At 46.3% G+C, this 19,187-nt stretch overlaps 2 protein-coding genes across 6 annotated transcripts in view; one reads left to right on the forward strand and one right to left on the reverse strand.

Annotated features, from left to right (window-relative positions):
- Nucleotides 1-205: 205 nt before the first annotated feature.
- LOC144289404 (uncharacterized) lies at nucleotides 206-18,275 on the reverse strand. 4 transcript variants are annotated; one of them, XM_077857541.1, is made up of 11 exons: nucleotides 18,122-18,275; nucleotides 16,297-16,411; nucleotides 10,297-10,431; nucleotides 8,718-8,779; nucleotides 8,196-8,220; nucleotides 6,279-6,349; nucleotides 5,776-5,854; nucleotides 4,604-4,657; nucleotides 3,294-3,435; nucleotides 3,031-3,112; nucleotides 206-1,831 (listed from the first exon to the last, which is right to left on the reverse strand). In XM_077857541.1, the coding sequence occupies exons 2-8, from the start codon at nucleotides 16,382-16,384 to the stop codon at nucleotides 4,629-4,631; spliced, it is 489 nt and encodes a 162-aa protein (XP_077713667.1). In that variant the 5' UTR covers nucleotides 16,385-16,411; nucleotides 18,122-18,275; the 3' UTR covers nucleotides 206-1,831; nucleotides 3,031-3,112; nucleotides 3,294-3,435; nucleotides 4,604-4,628. The 4 variants fall into 4 exon arrangements, with proteins under 4 accessions (XP_077713667.1, XP_077713666.1, XP_077713665.1 ...); XM_077857540.1 differs by having other exon boundaries at nucleotides 16,276-16,411; XM_077857539.1 differs by lacking the exons at nucleotides 16,297-16,411; nucleotides 18,122-18,275 and adding exons at nucleotides 11,698-11,829; nucleotides 12,724-14,403.
- Nucleotides 12,883-19,187, forward strand: part of LOC144289402 (uncharacterized) — a 30,517-nt gene continuing 24,212 nt past the window's right edge. For both annotated transcript variants that reach the window (XM_077857533.1, XM_077857534.1), the window contains exon 1: nucleotides 12,883-12,967. The gene's annotated coding sequence lies outside the window, so the exon portion shown is untranslated. The remainder of the gene's footprint in view (nucleotides 12,968-19,187) is intronic.

The following is a 19,187-nucleotide window of genomic DNA, read 5'->3' on the forward strand; positions in this document are numbered from 1 at the left end:
GGCATTTCTTTTGTTGCAATGACAGGATTAATGATGTCTACACTCCACACATATCAGATGACACATTGGAAGTCTACTAAACTCATAGAATATACCCTTAGCAAAACTCAACTACCATATGGTCTGTGTTATATGTGACATTTAAGAAGAAAACCATATGAACACAGGGGAAGGGAAGACAGAATGAAAAAGAACAGAGACAAAAGCAAATATAGGAGACTTTTAATTCTAGGAAACAAGTTGATGGACAGGAAGTAGGTGGGGAATGGGGTAATTGAGGGATGGGCATTAAAGAGGGATTGTGACTTGATGAGCACTGGCCTTTCCATTCAACCTATTGATCATTGAATTCTGCCCCTGAAACTAATAATACATTATATGTTAACTACATCAAATTTAAAATTTTTAAAATTCCTCTGACCTTGTTTCCTCTACACAGGCATATGTATCCTTGAGTTGAGATTGCCATCCTCTTTACAAGGATGCTCTTGCTGTGTTCATCACAGAGATAGGGCTCTAGGAGTAGACACCTGGTAACACCCACCAGTAAAGGCATACTGGCAGACAGTTGTCCTGGGCCCTCTGCTATAAGTCAGGAGCTCTGAGAGGGCAGGGCCCAGGAGATGTGAGTTGAAGGGCAGTAGTGCATCTCCACAGAGTGGTGTCTATGGCGTTAACCTCAGGGTGAGGGGCTGGCTGGGGACCGACAGTCCTTCAGGTATGCTCAAGGAGGGGCTGGACATGGCAGCAGCAGTGATGGGGAGGCTGTGGTGGGGAGGGTCACTAGGACCCCAGTGGGAAGGGAGCCCTGACAAGTGAAGACAGGAAAATCTATACATCCCAGGTGGGGGCTCTATTTCAGAGGTGCTGGGAGCAGCAGGGAGGTACAACTGGCATCTGCTTCAGCTATAACTGAGGCCTTGTGTTACAGAGGGCCTGCCCACTAAACCCAGTAGAGGGTAATCCAGGATGGGCCGGAGTCCTATATGGAGGGGGACAGGGACTGCAGCTGCTTCTGGAGCTGGCCGGTCAGGAGTTGGGAGTCTCATGCAGACTCCCTGCCTGGTGAGGTGGAGGGGCCAGGGGCAGTGCTTTGAGGACCCAGTAGGTCAGGCTGACCAAAGTGACATGTGGCAGTGAGCAGGGCTCAGTCAGCCAGATGGACAGGGCTGGGGACAGTGATGGTGAACAGGTGACTGAAAGGGGTTCTGACAGAGAGGAGAGGAGGCCAGGTGAGCTGTGTGCCCTCTGAAACAGAGGATGCACAGATGCTGCCCCTCAATTGGACTCTAGGGTGGTCATGGAGCCGTGGTAGTCCTGCATCTTCTTGCACCTCTCACACTGTGCATTCCTTCTGGGATTGGAGAGGCAGCTGGAGGAGGAGCAGACCTTGCAGTAGGCAGGGGGAAAGAACTGGAAGGCTGTATAGTGCTGTAGTTAGAGATGTGACACTCACCGGCCTCCAGACTCCCCGAAATGCACTGGGTGAGACCTGGGGTTCTGCTTCCTCCTCAGTTGCTAGTTCATTAGTACTGACTCTTAACCCAACTCAAAGGGTGTGGCAATCTCAGAGGATCCCTCTGTCTTGTCTCCAGGGCTCCTGAGTCTTGTCTGCTGGTTGGAAGTGCAAAAATCTTCAGTTCCTGAGGCCTGCAAGTGTCAAGTGCACCTGAGCAGTACCTGCAGGTGTGTTTCTGCCTCATGGGAAGACCCCTGGGAAACGGGAAACCAGCAGTGCTGCAGCGGGAGACCAAAGGCCCATCAGTCCATTACGATGAGGGCCTCTGGAGCCCTGAGGTCTGGGAGATGGCAAGAAGTTCCTCCTCTGCACCTGTGAGAAACAGGACATGCTGTTGTACAAGATTATGGCACTTTGTTTGCTACAGCTTTTATAGGAGTTCTAGGATTTCTCTTAGGTTGGTTTTCTGAACTCTTGGGATGGAAGTTTCTTTGCAGAACCCAAGCCTGACACGAAGGAAGAGAAACTGCATCCATCCCCTGGGGCCTGAATGAAGGCTATATTAGCGATGCCATCGGGGCCCTTCCCTAAGAGCCCGCCTCCCTGTCGGTGCAGGGTGCTTCTGTTGCTTGCCAGTCACTTGCCCAATCTCTCTGAGAGCACTCAAGTGAACTCACTCAAACTCACTCAAGTGAGTTTCTTTCTGGATGAACCTTGGGCACATCTGCCTGTGGTGCATGGCATAGCAGTACGCCAGGCTGCTGTAGCACATAGGGAATGAGTTTGCAGAATATACACACTGAGCTGCAAGACATGTCTGAGTGGGAGCACAGGGCTCTGCTTTCCCTGATGGCTTTGTCTGCCAACTGGGACAGAATCTATGGAAGCTCCAAGGTCACGTGGAAAACTATTGCCATGAAGCTTGCCCCTATGTCCCAGAAGGGTCCATTAGGGTCAAGAAACCCAAGGAAATGGGAAGCTGCCAGCCAGATGGGGATTGCATCGTTACCCCACCTTGATACCAGGGCCTACCATGTGCCAGAGGGATGCACATCTGCGAGAGGTGAGCAGTCGTGCTTGCATGAGCACTGGAATGCCCTGTGCCTTCTCTCATTTAATAGATGCCCGAATAGGGGGAGCACAGTGCCACCCCCAAATGCCTCTTCACAACTAGTGATTAACAGAGCAAGCTCTCTGCTGACTTGGAGCCTGTTACAAAGGCAGGGCTGTGTCCTGCAGAGGGAGATGAAGAACAGAATCAAGGGCGCTCTTCAGAGAGCAAAGAATGCACAACACCTCCTCCAGGCCTGCCCATGGTGACCTTCAGGCACCCAGAGCCCTGCCTGCTGGCGGACATTTCACTTCATGCTCTGCTGCATGCTGGGAGTAGCTACTGGGTCCCTGGGGGATGTGCTCAGGGCATCCTCCAGTGGCCTGCATAGATGTCGGCCATCCTCTTATTTTTTGAACCTAGGCAAGAGCAGCTACCTAGGCATTTTGGCTGATCAAGCTGCAGACCCACCAAGAAAGTTGAGGGAGTGATGAGCAACACGTGTACTTCTTTCCCTTACCCTTTTCGTGGCAGGCACTGCGCATTTACACGGCTTTGTGTTCCTGCTGAGAAACTGCATCCTCTGCTCTTTCTCCTGGGTCCTGTAATGGAGAAGGTTTGACAGCTGAAAGGAAGGGAAGATTTCAAGTATGACCAGAGTCACCTAGGGTAGAACTAGACCGTGTGCAGGGAGTCTAGGGCAGAGCCAGACAAAAAGCCAAAGGCTGGCTTTTTGACTCACAGCCTGGCTCCCTGCTGGGCCATTCAGGACAGATCACTCACCATGAATCAGTGGTGCAGGCCCAGGGTCAGGTGCTGGGCAGTGCTAAGGAAGGGGATGAGAGTGGCTGCAGAGATTTCCTAGACCCTGATGAGGCAAGGCTTCCAGTGCCTGGATGATACCAGGATCTACAGGGCCAGAGTCCTAGAAAGAGAAAATGGATAAGCGGTATACAGAGGATCTATGGGGACAAAGAGAGGAAGTGAAAAAGGATGAAGGAGCAAATACATTAGAGGCACCATACTTCTTCATTCCTTGGAACCTTTGAATGCACAGACTTGTTCAGGTGGACAGCACAGCAATGATTTCAGGGTGAATGGGGGAAAGGAAAGTGCAAAGCAATAGGCAGTGATATCCTAGACCCCACTTCTCCAGAGTTAAGGTGCCCTGAATTCCAGATGATCTATCCCTTCCTCAAGTCCTCCCCATCCTGGGTCTTTCTCCTATGTATTGAGGAACTTGACCTCTGTCCTCCAACCTACACTTCCATCCCATTATCTTGTGAAGATTTAGAGAGAATGAGAGAAAACTACGGGACAGTAACTTGTCCAATACACCTTAGTCTTTAAGTGAGGTCCTTGGAGATGTGAAGAGTATGGCCACATGAACACATGCTACTATGTGCCAGTGTTTACCCTGGACATTGGAAAGAGAGGATGAGGATGGATGTTCTGGAGAAGCTTGAGGAAATGACAGCATGTGTTGAGGGTGGCAAGGCCCAAAGTAGAATGGAGCACGTGCAGAGCCCCACAGCAAACAGTCTTTAACGAATCCAGCTGTGTGAGTGCTCTTGATGGAGGAGCCAGGGTGAGGACAGAGACATGAAGGTGATGTGACATGTCCTGTCAGTTAATAGAGTTTACTTCTTACCCATCACCTGGCACAGCCTACAGGTCTCCAGGCTCAGGTATCTGGGAGCGAGTTCCTGTGTCCCTGCAGATTATGTGCCCCATAGGTCAATGAGAAGAAAGATCCTAACTCTTTCATGCATGATTCCAAAGTGATCTCAACGAGACAGAACCGAGATTGGACATTTGATTTTGGCAAAGAGGGGAAAGTGTAGGGAAAGGTACTTTTTAGAAAGTGAGAACAGATGTTCACAAACCCCGCACACTGAACTCATGTTTTCTACTATTATGTCACTATTATGTCACTACTATTTATGTTATAAAGTAGACGAATCTGATTCCTACACATAACTCATTTTCTTTCCTGATTCATATGCAACTTGTTCAGTCTCCAAATGAGCAGTTCCAACACAACTCCTCCCAGGGAATCTCTCCCATTTGGTTTACTCAGCATTGTTTCCTACCTGGAGATTTTCCCATCTCATTCCTTCAATCCTCAAGGTTCTCCACACACAAATCTAGGGAAAAACAGCGTTAGCAATATTGTTGTTAGTAGGGGACCAGCCACTCCTCCTACTTTCATTGAGGGTGTGGTCAGTCATCAACTATCTCCTGGATCTTTCTAGTGGATTCTCAGACCCTTACTGACTCGAAGCTAGAGAGCATTATTGTAAGTGTAATAAGCCAATCACAGAAACACAAATACCATGTGTTTGGTGACGACAAAGTATGTTAGTAGTCCAGTCATGGAAGTAGAGAGTAGAGGATTAATAGCCAAGCACTGTCGGGAGAAGGGAATGGGAGGTGCTGTCATAGGCTTCAATCATGCATGAGAATTTGCCCCAACTCTGACAGATGTCGACCTGCATGGTGGAGGGTGGAACCTACATCCATACCTTTCACGATCTGTGGGCTGACCACGAGCATGTGTGCTTCCTGTGTGTGTTCCACACAAATGACTACGCCAAAATGAGTTCTTAAATGCATATTATGTATCCTGGGTTATTTTTCCACTGAAGCCACTTAAAATATGGGGCACGGTGTGGCCTTATAGATAAGCATTTCCAGGTATGTAATGGATGAGGGACTTGTTACATGACTGATGCTCCCATAACTGAGGGACAACTGCAGATCCAGGCCCAGAGTCACAGGAGTGGGATGCGGGTATGGAATGCTACTTTTATGTTTCCATATAGAAGGCAAGAGCTGGAGGTATTCTCTCAGCAGGATCTCCTTCTGAGGAAAGAGAATTTTAAGCAAAACTGAAGGTACCGCTGTGTAGAGGGAGGCATGTGGTATTGCACGCAACACTGGTATATGAAGTGTAAATGTGGTGAAGGTGACATTTTTGGGGGGGGAAGTTTGACTTGTGCTATTGGAAAATATGTCCTGAGGAAACAGACCCACAAAGACACATGCACACACACACACATGCATTGGAAGTTAAAGCACAGAGATAAACACAGCCACCCCCAACCCTCACACACACAACCCACACCACCTAAAAGACCTAGTACCTCAGAAAGTGTAGAACATGGACATGTTCCTTAGGGGACTGTTTCTCTCAATACATCACAAAATGCATACTCAGCTTGAGCCTAGTGTTAAGGTGGCTGTGCATACAAGAAGTCCTCACCTTCTTCCATCCTTATATTCTGACACGGAAAATGGATCTTGATAAAGAAAGGATCATTTTCCTTCCTGCCTGCATTCACCTGCAATTAGAGAGAAAATGTAGGAGCGCTCTATACAGCATTTACGCAGGTCTTTTGCTCTCTTTTGGAAAGTAAATGAAACAGTGGCGGAGTCTTTGACCCCAGAGTAACACACAGAGGACATTGAAGAAGCTTAGGCATTTCATACAAGATCTGGTGGGTCCATTTTGATCAGGAAACCAATAACTCACTTTCAAGGACGGACATTTCTGCTGAGGAAAATGCTCCCTACCATACCGTTTGTCCGTGATCTTGTCATCCATCAAATACCCTATTGTACCAGGTATCAGTTGGTAACACACTCTCCCTTGAAACTCTCCACACTGAGAGAATTAGATACATCATCTGAGATGTCCTGGCTCAGAATCACAGCTTCATTCTATTGAAAAAGTAAAAAATGTCTGTCTTAGACAAAAGAGTTTACCTCAGAGACTTTTGGGGCTTCTTCCTCTTCGGTGGCAGGAGGAAGATCGGCTATCAGGTCCTCAGTGGGAACTAGGGGGATACATAGGCACTGTTAGGGCCGCAGAGATGGTGCTCAGAAAGTAGTCTGGGAGCTTTGCTGGATGTGGTTACATTGTGGGAGTGCGCACATGGGTGGTGATCAGTACGCATTGAGCTGCTGCGGGGCCCTCCTCCTTGGTGGACAAAGGGAGGCAGAGAGGGCAGGAGCAAAGAAGGGAGAAATGGGACCTTTCACTTCCTTGTGAGAGGAATCCTATTCGGTGGGAAGAAGTCAGTCTAAAAGAGCATATACCCTAACATATATGCTATGTTGTAACGACAGAGTCCCTGATGCCTCCTGTATCTTTGAGGTTCAGCTAAATTGCCACTCTCTTCTTTGCAAACCAGTTCTTCCCCCAGGATGCCCACAGTCTGCTACTGTACTGATTATGTCTTCTGTAACATTTTCGGAGGCTGAAAGCAACCCTAGGCCAATATCCCATTGTAGTTGTTCACTGATCAATCATCCTAAAGAAAATCACATACAGAAGATTTGAAATATGGACATCCTAACATTTAAAAATAGCCATTTTCCTTTTCTTTATATTCAAGTTAGTTACCGTAACATGTAGTTTTGGTATCAGGAATAGAATGTAGTAATTATCTGTCAAGTGGAATTTTCCCTCCAGTCTTCCTTTCCTATGCAGTGTGTGTGTGTGTGTGTGTGTGTGTGTGTCTGTGGGGGTCCATGGAGTCTGGGTGTAATTATACTGGCATGGGCCATGGAGCCAGTGGGAGGGTCATTGCCGAGAAGAACCACACAGCGAGTGCTTGCAGTCTCTGGCCTGACTGTGCAGGAGACTGAAACAAGGGTGTTAAGCACCAAGCTAAGGACCAAGTTTTCCGTTGAGTTCCTCTTTTCCACTGTCCCCTGGGTGTGTGATTGCAGGAGTTGAGCGCTTGTATGCCTAATGAAAATGTCATCAAACACACTGAAATATCTGTCTGCTGCTTCTCTGCTTCAGCCGTGTCTGATCAAGGACTCCAGCAATGATTGCTGTTTCCTGCACTGTCTTGCATGGGACCTCTCCCCTCTGAGAATCTGTGGGCTGACCAGAAGTCTGCGGGCCTTCTAGGTGCAGTACACACCAATGTTATGCCCAAGCAGCTGTGAAGTACCCTCTAACTCCCCTGCTTTCTGGGGCCACTGAGGCCTCGTTTGACTTTTGGGCACTCTGTGGGACCTCTGTAGCCTCCGGTACTGTCAGTCATGGACTCTGATGCTGGAACTCCCTTGCTCTCTGATGACCCAGGGGCTGAGAGATAAGGGCAGGTCAGTAGCCCAGGGCACCAACATTGGGACATAGGCGTTGGTTCACATGGTGACCTTTCCACATAGGAAGGGAATGGCTTGGGCCATTCATCTCTGCTCTATATCTAGTGAGGTGAAGTAATTTTGAAGAATCCTCCAGACACAAATGCTGTGAAGGAGGAATGGGCCAATGTAGGCAAAGTGTGCCTTGGAGGGTTTTTTTTTTCCTTCTTTACAACTTCAACACTTGCAGTTTGTTGTTTAAGTGAGAAAGAGCTCCAGAAGGAATATGCACACACACAACCACACGCACACACAGACACCTCTCACAGTCATGTTACAGAGACTCATGCATAACTCCCTCCAAACCTCATACACATAAACCTCATTGAAAAAACTACTTCCTCTGGAGTCTATAGAACATGGTTCTAGTTCTTCCCAGGAGAGGCCGTTGCTCTCGTGATTCTCCTATCCCCCTCCCAGTGGAAACCCGGAAACTGGTGGTTCTCCAAAGCAGCCAGGGCAGCCCCACATTCTTCATCACCTAGATTCTGTGTGAAAATGCCCTGAGTCTAGGATACGTACAGCTCTCCTTTCCTCCTGCATCCACCTGTGATTGAGAGAAAAGAAGACATTAGGAGGGTCATATCCTTCTATACACTGCTTTGAAGATGAGTCCAGGAAACCAGATCATATATAGTGTTTGAGTCGATGGCTCCCCCAATTTAAAGAGGACACCCAAGGGAAGAGGCTTGACCATTGCCTGGCAGACCTGTCCAGTCCATTCTGATCAGCAAGTACAAAATTCCTTTTCAAGGAAGAAAAAGTTCTGTGGATGAGAATGCTCTCTACTCTACATGTTGTAACTGATGCTGTCATTTCTCTTGCCTCTTGTTTCAGCTGTCAGGTGATTATAGACTTTCACTCGACATGGCCCCAAACAGGGAATTGCACATAGCATTGCTTGTGTACATTGTGATGTCCTACAATCTGCATTGATTTGAAAACTACCCGAGAAGAGAGAGGAGAGAGATAGATAGAGACAGAGACAGGGACAGAGAGAGAGACAGAGAGATTTCTACATCAGGAAAAGAAAGCTGATCTTACCTTGGGGAGATATGGGGCCCCTTCCTCTGCCCTGCCATCAGGAGAAACCTCCAGTGGGCCCTCTGCAAGACAGGGAAGGCACAGATACCTGTCAGCGCATTGCTGGTGTTGCTCAGGAATTACTCAAGGAGCTTTGCTTGAGGTGGACACAGGGCTACAGCGCTTGTTACTCACTGGTGAACAAGGAAGGACTGAGCTGCTCCTGGGCCCACCTACTTAGTGGATGACGGAAGGCAAAGGAGAGGAGCAGCAAAGAAGTGGGAAACAGAATCTATGTCTTTTTTAGCTAAGGAGACATAATCAGTGTGAAATAGTCAACGTGAAGAAGGGCAAACACTAAGTGCATACCTTGTTGCAGTGACAGGGTCGTGGGAAGCACCCTGCCCAGGGTAAGTTTCCACTTCTCCACATAATATAGGACTACTCTGGCTTCTATGCGTTCACAAAGGCAGCTTCTCTATTCATCATCTAGTCTATAGGATTACTCCTTGTGTTTTGGGGGATGTAACTGACCTAATGTCTATGCTTCTCATCGTGTGTAAGTACACGCTCGGTGGTAATAATGACATTCAGAGTTCTTTGTGTCCATTACTACCATTTACACACAAAACTCTCACCAAGTCGAAAAATACCTCTGTACCCCTGAAGAACTAACTCCGCCCTCTCGCCCCCACCCCGCTGCCTTTAACCCTTGTAACCTCCCCTTTCTTTCTCTAGAAATTGCCTGCTGTGTGGAGTTCTTTCAGGGGAATCATAAAATATAGGATTTTCTCAGCTGGCAGCTCCAAAATATCTTATTTCTCAAGGTCGATTCATGTTGTAGCATGTTGTGAATTCAATTGTATGAATGTTTGATTACTATCTCACACTGTGTGTGCAACACACAGACACACGCACTCACGTATATGCCATTTTATTTATCAATTCTTCAGTTGATGGCCTTTCCAGGAGTGTCCGCCTGTAGCTATTGTGCGTCATGCTACTGTGGACGTAGGTGTAAAGATTCTGTGCGTTGCCAGAGGGGGGACACTTGACATGATGCAATTGTCAAAGCTCTTAGAATGTCAACTCACAAAGCATGAGTTTTAGTGTAAATTCAGCACTTTGCATTTAAAAATATATGGGTGTAGTTTCTCTGATTGAAAGAAATGTCCCACACTCATGTAAGAAGCTATCCCTTAGGGGAAAGTGGAGGTGTAGCTTATGGAGATTTTCTGCATTATCTGTCCAACCTTTATGTGTACCTTAACCTGCCCTGAATCCTAGCTGTTAGTTGGTTTGAAAAGTTTAGAAGCAGTGGTCCAGGGAGAGCTTTAGACCTCCCAATATTCCAAAATCAGCTAAGGTCTAAAGATGCACTAGAGAAGTTGTTTACTAGTAGAGTGAGCCCACTTTTGAGTTAGAAATGCATCCAGACCCTTCTCCTACCACCAGTTGACTTAGTGAATTTAAATTTGTACACAGGAAATAACAACAACAAAAAGGACCGTCACATTATGTTTTTGCTATCTCATAAGCATATAGTCCTTAATGAAAGAGAGTACTCTGGATTGACTTAATGAGGAAATTTCCACAATACCTTCCTCTGTGTCCGCTGCAGGATTGACCCTATTGCGGGGCCAGAAGCGGCCTTGCCTGGTCTGCCTTTTGAGGACAGAAGGTGATGTTCTTGGTGTGTCCAGCACGTTTCCTCTTCTGCAGTCCGAGCAAAATTCTGGAAATTGGGCCAGAAGGGAGAAAATTGTTGGCCACTTGCAGGCAGAAAACCATAGGGAATTGCACGGTTCAGTCTGTTCAGCTGTTCAGCTTGAGCCCTCTGGATCAAAGTTGGAGGCAGGAAGTTGCTACAGTTGGTGTGCACTTACAACCCCCACAGACAAGTTTTGTGGGCAATCACATGACTTTGGCTGAGTTATTAGAGAGATGCCACATGGCACAGGGAGCAAAACTGACGACCTAGGACGGGAGTCCTAGTTAGGACGACCATGTACCCCAGAGAGTGGTGGGGAGCCCTCTGCACCTCCGTTCCCTATTCTGGAATGTGGAAACGAGGGGAGATTTGGTTGACCACCAATAAAACTGAAAGGAAAGGCAAGGACTGGTGCTTCACTATTGCTCCATAAGCGTTCAGATTTTGAATGAGTAGAGAATGAGCTGGACACTTGGTAATGAGTGAATCCAGAGAGGGGAATTGAATGTCTCCACAGTAACGGAGGATGGAGGCTTAGTCCTCAGCCTTGACGTGAGACTGATGTGTCCAAATCACGGAGAATACGTTATTAACATCTGCTGTGATCTGACACCAGCCTTCTTAGGGCTTGGCAAGCAGGGATCGTCACTCATGTCCTACAGTGAAGCTGTGGGAAATTACGTAGAATTACTGAAATTGAGGGAGATTAAAATTTAAGGAGATGGAGTAACATGTCCAGACTTGCCACACTGGTGAATGACGGATCTGGGGCACCAAGGTAGTTAGGTTCAGGGTATAGAGATCACTGGCCACCTGAGACCAACCTGAGGACCCTGAGAAAATGCCTGGGGCCCCTGAATCATGACTCTCCTCCATGTCCCAAATCTTCTTGCCCAGAGTTTCTATGGGAGAGAATGGATGCCCTGGAAGAAGTGTTTGACTAGAGAAAAAGCCAAGACTGAATTCAGCTGATAGCTCTATGAATCCATCCCACCCCAGAATGGTTGAATGAGTGAATTCTGTGACTCTCAGTGACTTGCTATTTATCTGGCAAAGGTCTGAGGGGCATGGACTAAGGACAGGCTGAGAGTGGGTTTGGTTGCTCTTTCTGACCTCCTACATATCCATCCCCACTCTCAGTATCCATCACCCTCTCTAGACACCATGGTGGCAGGGGACAGGGTGGAGATCCCAGTCTAAGACTCTCTTGAGAACGTTGGCCAAACCCTCCATCCCTCAGTTGCAAATATCCATTTCACTGTGGCCACAAATGACGCAGTCCCATCTTACCCCAGTCCCAGATATCACTCCAAAGCCAGTGAACGTGTGCACTTTGACCCAGAAAACTCCTGCAAGAATTCCGTTTCATGCTGGGACACCTGCACCCTGATGTTTCTAGCAGCAATGTCCACAATAGCCAAACTGTGGAAGGAGCCTCGGTGTCCATCGAAATATGGATAAAGAAGAAGTGGTTTATGTATACAATGAAATATTACTCAGCCATTAGAAATGACAAATACCCACCATTTGCTTCGACGTGGAGGGACCTGGAGGGTATTATGCTGAGTGAAATAAGTCAATCGGAGAAGGACAAACATTATATGGTCTCATTCATTTGGGGAATATAAAAAATAGTGAAAGGGACTAGAAGGGAAGGGAGAAGAAATGGGTAGGAAATATCCGAAAGGGAGACAGAACATGAAGACTCCTAACTCTGGGAAACGAACTAGGGGTGGTGGAAGGGGAGGAGGGCGGAGGGTGGGGGTGAATGGTTGATGGGCACTGAGGGGGGCACTTGACAGGATGAGCACTGGGTGTTATTCTGTATGTTGGCAAATTGAACACCAATAAAAAATAAATTTATTGTTAAAAAAAAAAGAATTCCGTTTCATTCTATAGAAAAATCTCTGGATTTAGACTGGGAATATATGCCCTCAGATTCTGACATCTATATTGAGGAAAACTTGAGTGGGAATTCTCCTGGTATTCTCCAAATGGAGTGACTCTTGCTGAAATGGCACCAACACTCTCCCGACCCATTGAAAGCAGTGTGGGTGTGTTTCCGTGTGTTTTCTCGATGCAAATATATACAAAACTGGCATGTGGAAATCACACATTGTCCTAAATTTAGGATGGTATTAAGGCAGGCAGCTTGAGAGAAGGACAATAGGCCCGTAACACGGAAGTTTATACAATATCTTTACATAACCCTCTATACAATCAGACGATGAGAAGTTTAAAAAGATGAGCATAATTTAGTAAAAGTTTCATAGCCAATTTGAAGGAACAGGCCTTGGAACTCGAATAGGTACATACCTGAAGAGCAACAGTTCAGATTTCCCATCGTGGGGAGCTCCACAACTATTACCACACTGGTACTGCTCAGCTCTGAGAGTAACAGTGGGAAATTAAGGGATTGTGCGCATCATCACATCCCCATGGTAACGGGCCATTATATAACTTCCAGAGTGAATGCACATCTACACAGTATGGGCCTTTGTGATGCGGTGTGGGCTACTGTCTGTCTACATGGCCACCTGTGGCACTTAGCAGGAAAAAAGTAAGTTTTTCCCCTAAGGTTAGGAACTCAACAGGGATGCCCATTCTCACCGCTGTTGTTTGACATAGTGCTAGAAGTCCCAGCCTCAGGAATATGACAACAAAAAGAAACAAAAGGCATTCAAATGGTCAAAGAAGAAGTCAAACTTTTATCATCTGCAGATGACAGGATACTGTATGTACAAAACCCAAAAGACTCCACCCTAAGATGGGTGGAACTGGTAGAGGAATTCAGTACTATGGCAGGGTACAAAGTCAATGCACAGGAATCTGTTGATGAGACAGAAAAAAGAGTTTTTTTTTTCCCCAAATTTCCTCTTGTGATTGAGTTCTAGTTTCAAATCATGTGGTCTGAAAATATGCAGGGGACAATCCCAATCTTTTGGTATCGGTTGAGAGCTGATTTGTGATCCAGTATGTGGTCTCTTCTAGAGAAACTTCCACGTGCACTTGAGAAGGACGTGTGTTCAGTTGTGTTCGGTGGCAAAGTTCTGTATATAGGTGAAATCTATTGGGTCTACTGTATCATTTAAAGCCCTTGTTAATTTGGGCATAAATATTCATGATTGTTAGGTCTTCTTGTTGGATATATCCTTTAAGTATGACATAGTGTTCCTCTTTTCTCTTACTAAAGTCTTTGGGATAAAGTTCATTTTATCTAATATGAGGATTGCTACCCCAGCTTCCTTTTGAGGACCATTTGAATGGTAAATGGTTCTCCAAACATTCATTTTCAGGCTGGAGGTGTCCTTAGCTCTAAAATGAGTCTCTTCGAGACTAAAGGGATCTGTCTTGCTTTATTATCCTGTCAGAAACCCTGCATCTTTTCATGGGATCATTTTGCACTTTCACATTCAGAGTAACTATTGAAACATATGAATTTAGTGTCATCATAATACCTCTTCAATCCCTGTTTTGTGGATTATTTCTTCAAGCTTCCTCTTTCTTTTACAGGGTCCCCCTTAATATTTTTTGCAGAGCTTGTTTGGTGGTCACATATCTTTTAAGTTTCTGCCTATGTTGGAAGCTCTTTATGTCTCCTTCTTTCTGAATGAGAGCCTTGAAGGATAGAGTATTCTTGGCTGCATGTTCTTCCCCTTTAGGACCCTGAATATATCCTGCCAGGCCATCTGGCCTGCCAGCTCTCTGTGGAGAACTCTGCTGTTAATCTAATAAATTTCCCCATATAAGTTTGGAATCTCCTATCTCTCACTGCTTTAAGGATTTTCTCTTGTCTTTGGCAAGTTTCAAATTAAATGTCAAGGTGTTACAAAACAGACATATAGATCAATAGAACAGAATAAAGAACCCAGAAATGGGTGCTCAACTCTATGTTCAACTAATATTCGAAGGCAGCAAAGACTGTCCCCTGGAAAAAGGACAGTCTCTTCAATAAATGGTGCTGGGAAAATTGAACAGCCATGTGCAGAAGAATGAACTACACCATTCTTTTCCACCAGACAAAAAGATAAACTCTAACTGGATTAAAGATCTAAATGTAGGGATCCCTGGGTGGCGCAGCGGTTTGGCGCCTGCCTTTGGCCCAGGGCGCGATCCTGGAGACCCGGGATCGAATCCCACATCGGGCTCCCGGTGCATGGAGCCTGCTTCTCCCTCTGCCTGTGTCTCTGCCTCTCTCTCTCTGTGACTATCATGAATAAATAAATAAAATCTTTAAAAAAAAAAAAAAAGATCTAAATGTGAGACAAGAATCCATCAAGTTCCTAGAGGATAACACAGGCAACACCATTTTTGAACTTGGCCACAGCAACGTCCTGCAAGATACATCTATGAAGGCAAGGGAACAAAAGCAATAATGAACTATTGGGACTTCATCAAGATAAAGAGCTTCTGCACAGCAAAAGAAACAGTCTACAAAACTACAAGACAACCTACAGAATGGGAGAAGATATTTGCAAATGACATATTAGTTAATGGGCTAGTATCCAAGATTGATAGAGAACTTATCAAGCTTAATGCCAAGGAACAAAAAATCTAATCATGAAATGGGCAGAGGACAAAAACAGACAAATCTACAAAGAAGACATACTCATGGTCAACAAGCATATGAGAACATGCTCCACATCACATGCCATTGGGTAAATACAAATCAAAACTACAATGAGATACTACCACATGCCAGTGAGATTGGCGAAACTAACAAGGCAGGACACAGCAAACTTTGGAGAGGATGTGGGAAAAGGGGAAACATCTTGCACTGTTGGTGGAAATGTGAACTGGTAGCCACTCTGGGAAAATGTGTGGAGGTTCCTCAAGAAACTAAAACTAGACCTACCTTACAAGCCAGCAACTCCACTGCTGGGTATTTACCCTAAAGACACAGATGTAGTGAAACACCATGATTTTGATGGAATCTTGTCTCACATTTAGATCTTTCATCCATTTTGAGTTTATCTTTGTGTATGGTGAAAGACAGTGGTCTAGTTTCATTCTTCTGCCACCTGCACTCCAGTGTTCATACCAGCAATATCCACAACAGGAAAACTGTATAGGAGCCACGATTTCCTTCGACACATGAATGGGTAAGGAAGATGTGGTCTAAATATACAATGGAATATTAGCCATCAGAAAGGACAAACACCAGCATTTGCTTCGATGTGGATGGAACTGGAGGGCATGATGCTGACTGAAGTCAGTCAATGGGAGAAAGGCAATCATCATATGCTTCCACTCATGTGTGAAAAATAAGCAATAGTGAAAAGGGTTATCAAGAAAGGAGGGGAACTGAGAGGAAAAAGTAGAGAGGGAGAGAAACCATGAGAGACTCCTAACTCTGGGAAATGAACAAAGGGTTGCAGAAGGGGAGGTGCGTGGGGCAATGGGATGACTGCATGATGGCCACTAAGGAGGGCACTCGAAGGAATGAGCACTGTGTGTTAAACTATATGTTGGCAAATGGAATTTAAATGCAGTAATCATGATTAAAATCCAGAAACACTCTTTCAGGGAGATAGCGATAATGCTCTATGTCCAAAAAGTAGCTAAGGTCAGTGAATTGCACCGGACACATTGGTTACTAGTAAAGTGAACTGAATGTACCCATTGTCTGAGTAAATGTAAATTTGAGCATGTGAATTCACAGGGAAAGATGGGTCCCCTGGCTGCCTCAGTCAAGGAGGCATGCAACTCTTGATCTCAGGGTCCTCACATTGAACATACAACCTAGTTTTTAAACGTTCTTTTCAAACACAGAGAAGTGTGTCCCAGCATGTTTATTCCTGTGTCTTAAGGACATGAGACTTAGAGAGAATCCTCCATGTCAACCAAGTGAGAAAATCTCCACAGTACCTTGATCTGGGTCATCTGTACCTTGTACCCGTGTGTGGCCAGAAGTGGACTTTCGCCAATGGTCAGAAGGGGGGCCAGAAGTTGATATTTCTGGACTAGGGTTGCCCATTTCTTCCTGAATCTCGCAAACAAGATCCTGGGAAATACATAACGATACAGAGCACGGTTGGCAACTTGCTGACAGAAGACCATAGGGAACTTTGTCAGAGTGCAATCTTCTTTCCTTCTTCATCAGCTGCCTGGCAGAGACTCCTGAATTACAGTTGACCTTAGAAAGATGTTACAGATTGGCCTGGACTTCCACAGCCCACAGACTGGGTTGGTGGACAGGTACCTTCTCTGGCTGATACATTCTAGACACGCAGCACAGTGACCACACCTATTGGCCCGGGTTCCCATACCACTTAGCAGGTACACATAGCTGAGAGAGTTATGGGGACCCCTCAGTGCCTCAGATCCCTGTTCTGCAAAGTGGAAATGTTATCCAGGTCTACAAATTGCTGTTCAATGTGTTAAGTTAGGAGGCTAAGAGCACTTTCCTACCAGGAAAGCCTTAAGGGAAGGAAAGGACTGATGCTTCACAATTGCTCTATAGCTGTTCAGCTACTGAATGCCTAGAGAATGAGCTCCACACATGGTAGTGGCTGCTTCCAGAGAGGGGACATGGCTGGCTCCACAGCAGGGGGGATGGAGGCTGACTCCTCAGCCTTTACATGGCAATGTCACAGAAGGGCTCATAGATAATATGTATCGTCGGCTCCTGTGATCCCCCCTTCAGCCCGCCCGGAGAGGTCAGAGAAGGGGCTTCAACCCATCGTTTACAGTGTAGGCTTTGGAAATGTAGAGAGATTAAGTGAATGCCCAGAGGTGGCTACAATGATGAGTGTTAGATCCCAGACAGGAATGTAGTTGTTCCCTGGGAGAGAGATCTGAAATACTCTGTATTTTCACAAATCCTCCTGCCCCACAATTGCCGAGGGATACAGTGCATGCCCTGGAGTAGGTGCCTGGGCCAGGAAAAGAGCTGGAAACCTAGCTCAGCCTCCTGATCCTGTGTTTCATCCCTGACAGAAGATAGGATGGTTTCCTCCAAACCAAGCCCATGTGAGGTTCAGGGAAATCCAACAGTGGCCATCCTCCCCAGCATCTTCCCAGCGTCTGCTTCCTCTCCCTGGGCCTTTCAATGACCAGGTGACCACACCCAATGACCAGTGGTCTCTTCAGCCCTCAAGCTGACTCCAAACCCATGACATCCCAAACCAACTGTTATATGATGGCTCTGCCCAGAATTAGCTTCTCTTCAACTCACCAACTCTAGATGAACAGTTCCAGTGTGCTCATGGGAAGGGGGACGTCTGGGCTAGGGCTTTAGTTGTTGAAAGATTAATTCTGTGCTGTTCAGCGTCTCACTACTGATGTGAGTGACTGAGCAGTGTGGACTAAGGCCTGGCTGACAGCGCGTGTGGCTGCACTGGCTGCTTTTGTGCCTTCCTGCTCCCATTCTCCCGTGGATCCAGTCTGTGCTCTGGGATCTCTCCTCATCCTTCTCTAGACCCAGCATTGGGAGGCAGCAGGGGCTTCCCTGCATACCCACCAAAACCAAAGCCTGCGGGAGCCCACCTCTGGTCTCTCTTTAGAAAACAACAGCCAGACCATCTGCTTCTCAGTGGCCTGATACAAGAATGAACATTGTAAAGTAACAGCACAATATTAGAAAACACCTTTCTATAACCCTGTAGACGAATTGGAGAGTGGAAATGCAAAAGAGCACGTGAATATGATTTCAGTAAAAGTTATCCAGCCCGGGGGGGAAGGAACAGTCTTAAGAAAAGTAATGTGAACATACCTGTAGAAAAACAATTCAGATTTCCCATCATGAGGAGCATCTCAGCTATCACCACTTGGCTGTTGCTCAGCTCAGAGAGTGACAGTTGGGATAGAATGCAAAGTGTGCATCATCATATCCCCATGGCGATTGGTCATCAAGGGCCTTCAGAGTGAACGTGCCTCTGCACGCTGTGGGTCCAACTGCTGCTGTTTAGAAGAGTGTCTGTTTACATGGGCACGTGTGGCATTTACGAGGACATATGTGTTTCAAGTTATATCAGAAAACAGAAAACAAAAAAGAAAACAGTGCCTGCCTAATGCAGGTGGCAGAAAAAATTTCAGCGTGAAAAGTGCAAAGCGAGCATGTTCAAAAAAGAGAAGCTCCATCCTTGATTTGAAATACCATCTCCCCCCACTTTGACTATTCCTGAGCTTCCTCAATTTTAGGAAACTCCAGGTCAACCTCTCCAGGAGAGGGAGGGGGCAAGAGGGCAGAAGAGGAGGGGCCTCAACTCACCTGATCCCACCCACTTACCTAGATGACTTTCAAAATACCCTACACACCTACGAATTTGACCTGAGACTTAGAGAGAATAGCTGGAATGCTACACAGAGAAACATTTTTGCTGCTAACAAGGTAGGAAAGTCTAGTATCCAAGATCTATAAAGAACTTACTAAACTCAACACCAAAGAAACAATCCAATCATGAAATGGGCAAAAGACATCAAGAGAAATCTCACGAGGAAGACATAGACGTGGCCAACAAGAATATGAGAAAATGCTCCGCATCACGTGCCGTCAGGGAAATTCAAATCAAAACCGCAATGAGATACCACCTCACACCAGTGAGAATGGGGAAGATTAACAAGCCAGGAAACAGGATCCCTGGGTGGCGCAGCGGTTTGGCGCCTGCCTTTGACCCAGGGCGCGATCCTGGAGCCTCGGGATCGAATCCCACGTCGGGCTCCCGGTGCATGGAGCCTGCTTCTCCCTCTGCCTGTGTCTCTGCCTCTCTCTCTCTCTCTCTCTCTCTCTCTCTGTGACTATCATAAAAAAAAACAAGGCAGGACACAACAAATGTTGG

Source organism: Canis aureus, chromosome 19, assembly GCF_053574225.1.
Source record: "Canis aureus isolate CA01 chromosome 19, VMU_Caureus_v.1.0, whole genome shotgun sequence".
Lineage (NCBI taxonomy): Eukaryota > Metazoa > Chordata > Mammalia > Carnivora > Canidae > Canis > Canis aureus.

Excerpts from the sequence above, each read along its gene's own strand:
- LOC144289404 (XM_077857539.1), bottom strand. The coding sequence starts at position 12,751 with ATGGGAAATCTGAACTGTTGCTCTTCAG. Across the intron at positions 11,830-12,723 it reads TCTGAACTGTTGCTCTTCAG|TTTGGCTATTGTGGACATTG; the intron begins GTATGTACCTAT and ends CTCCTTCCACAG. Across the intron at positions 8,221-8,717 it reads GGGCCCCATATCTCCCCAAG|GTGGATGCAGGAGGAAAGGA; the intron begins GTAAGATCAGCT and ends TCTCAATCACAG.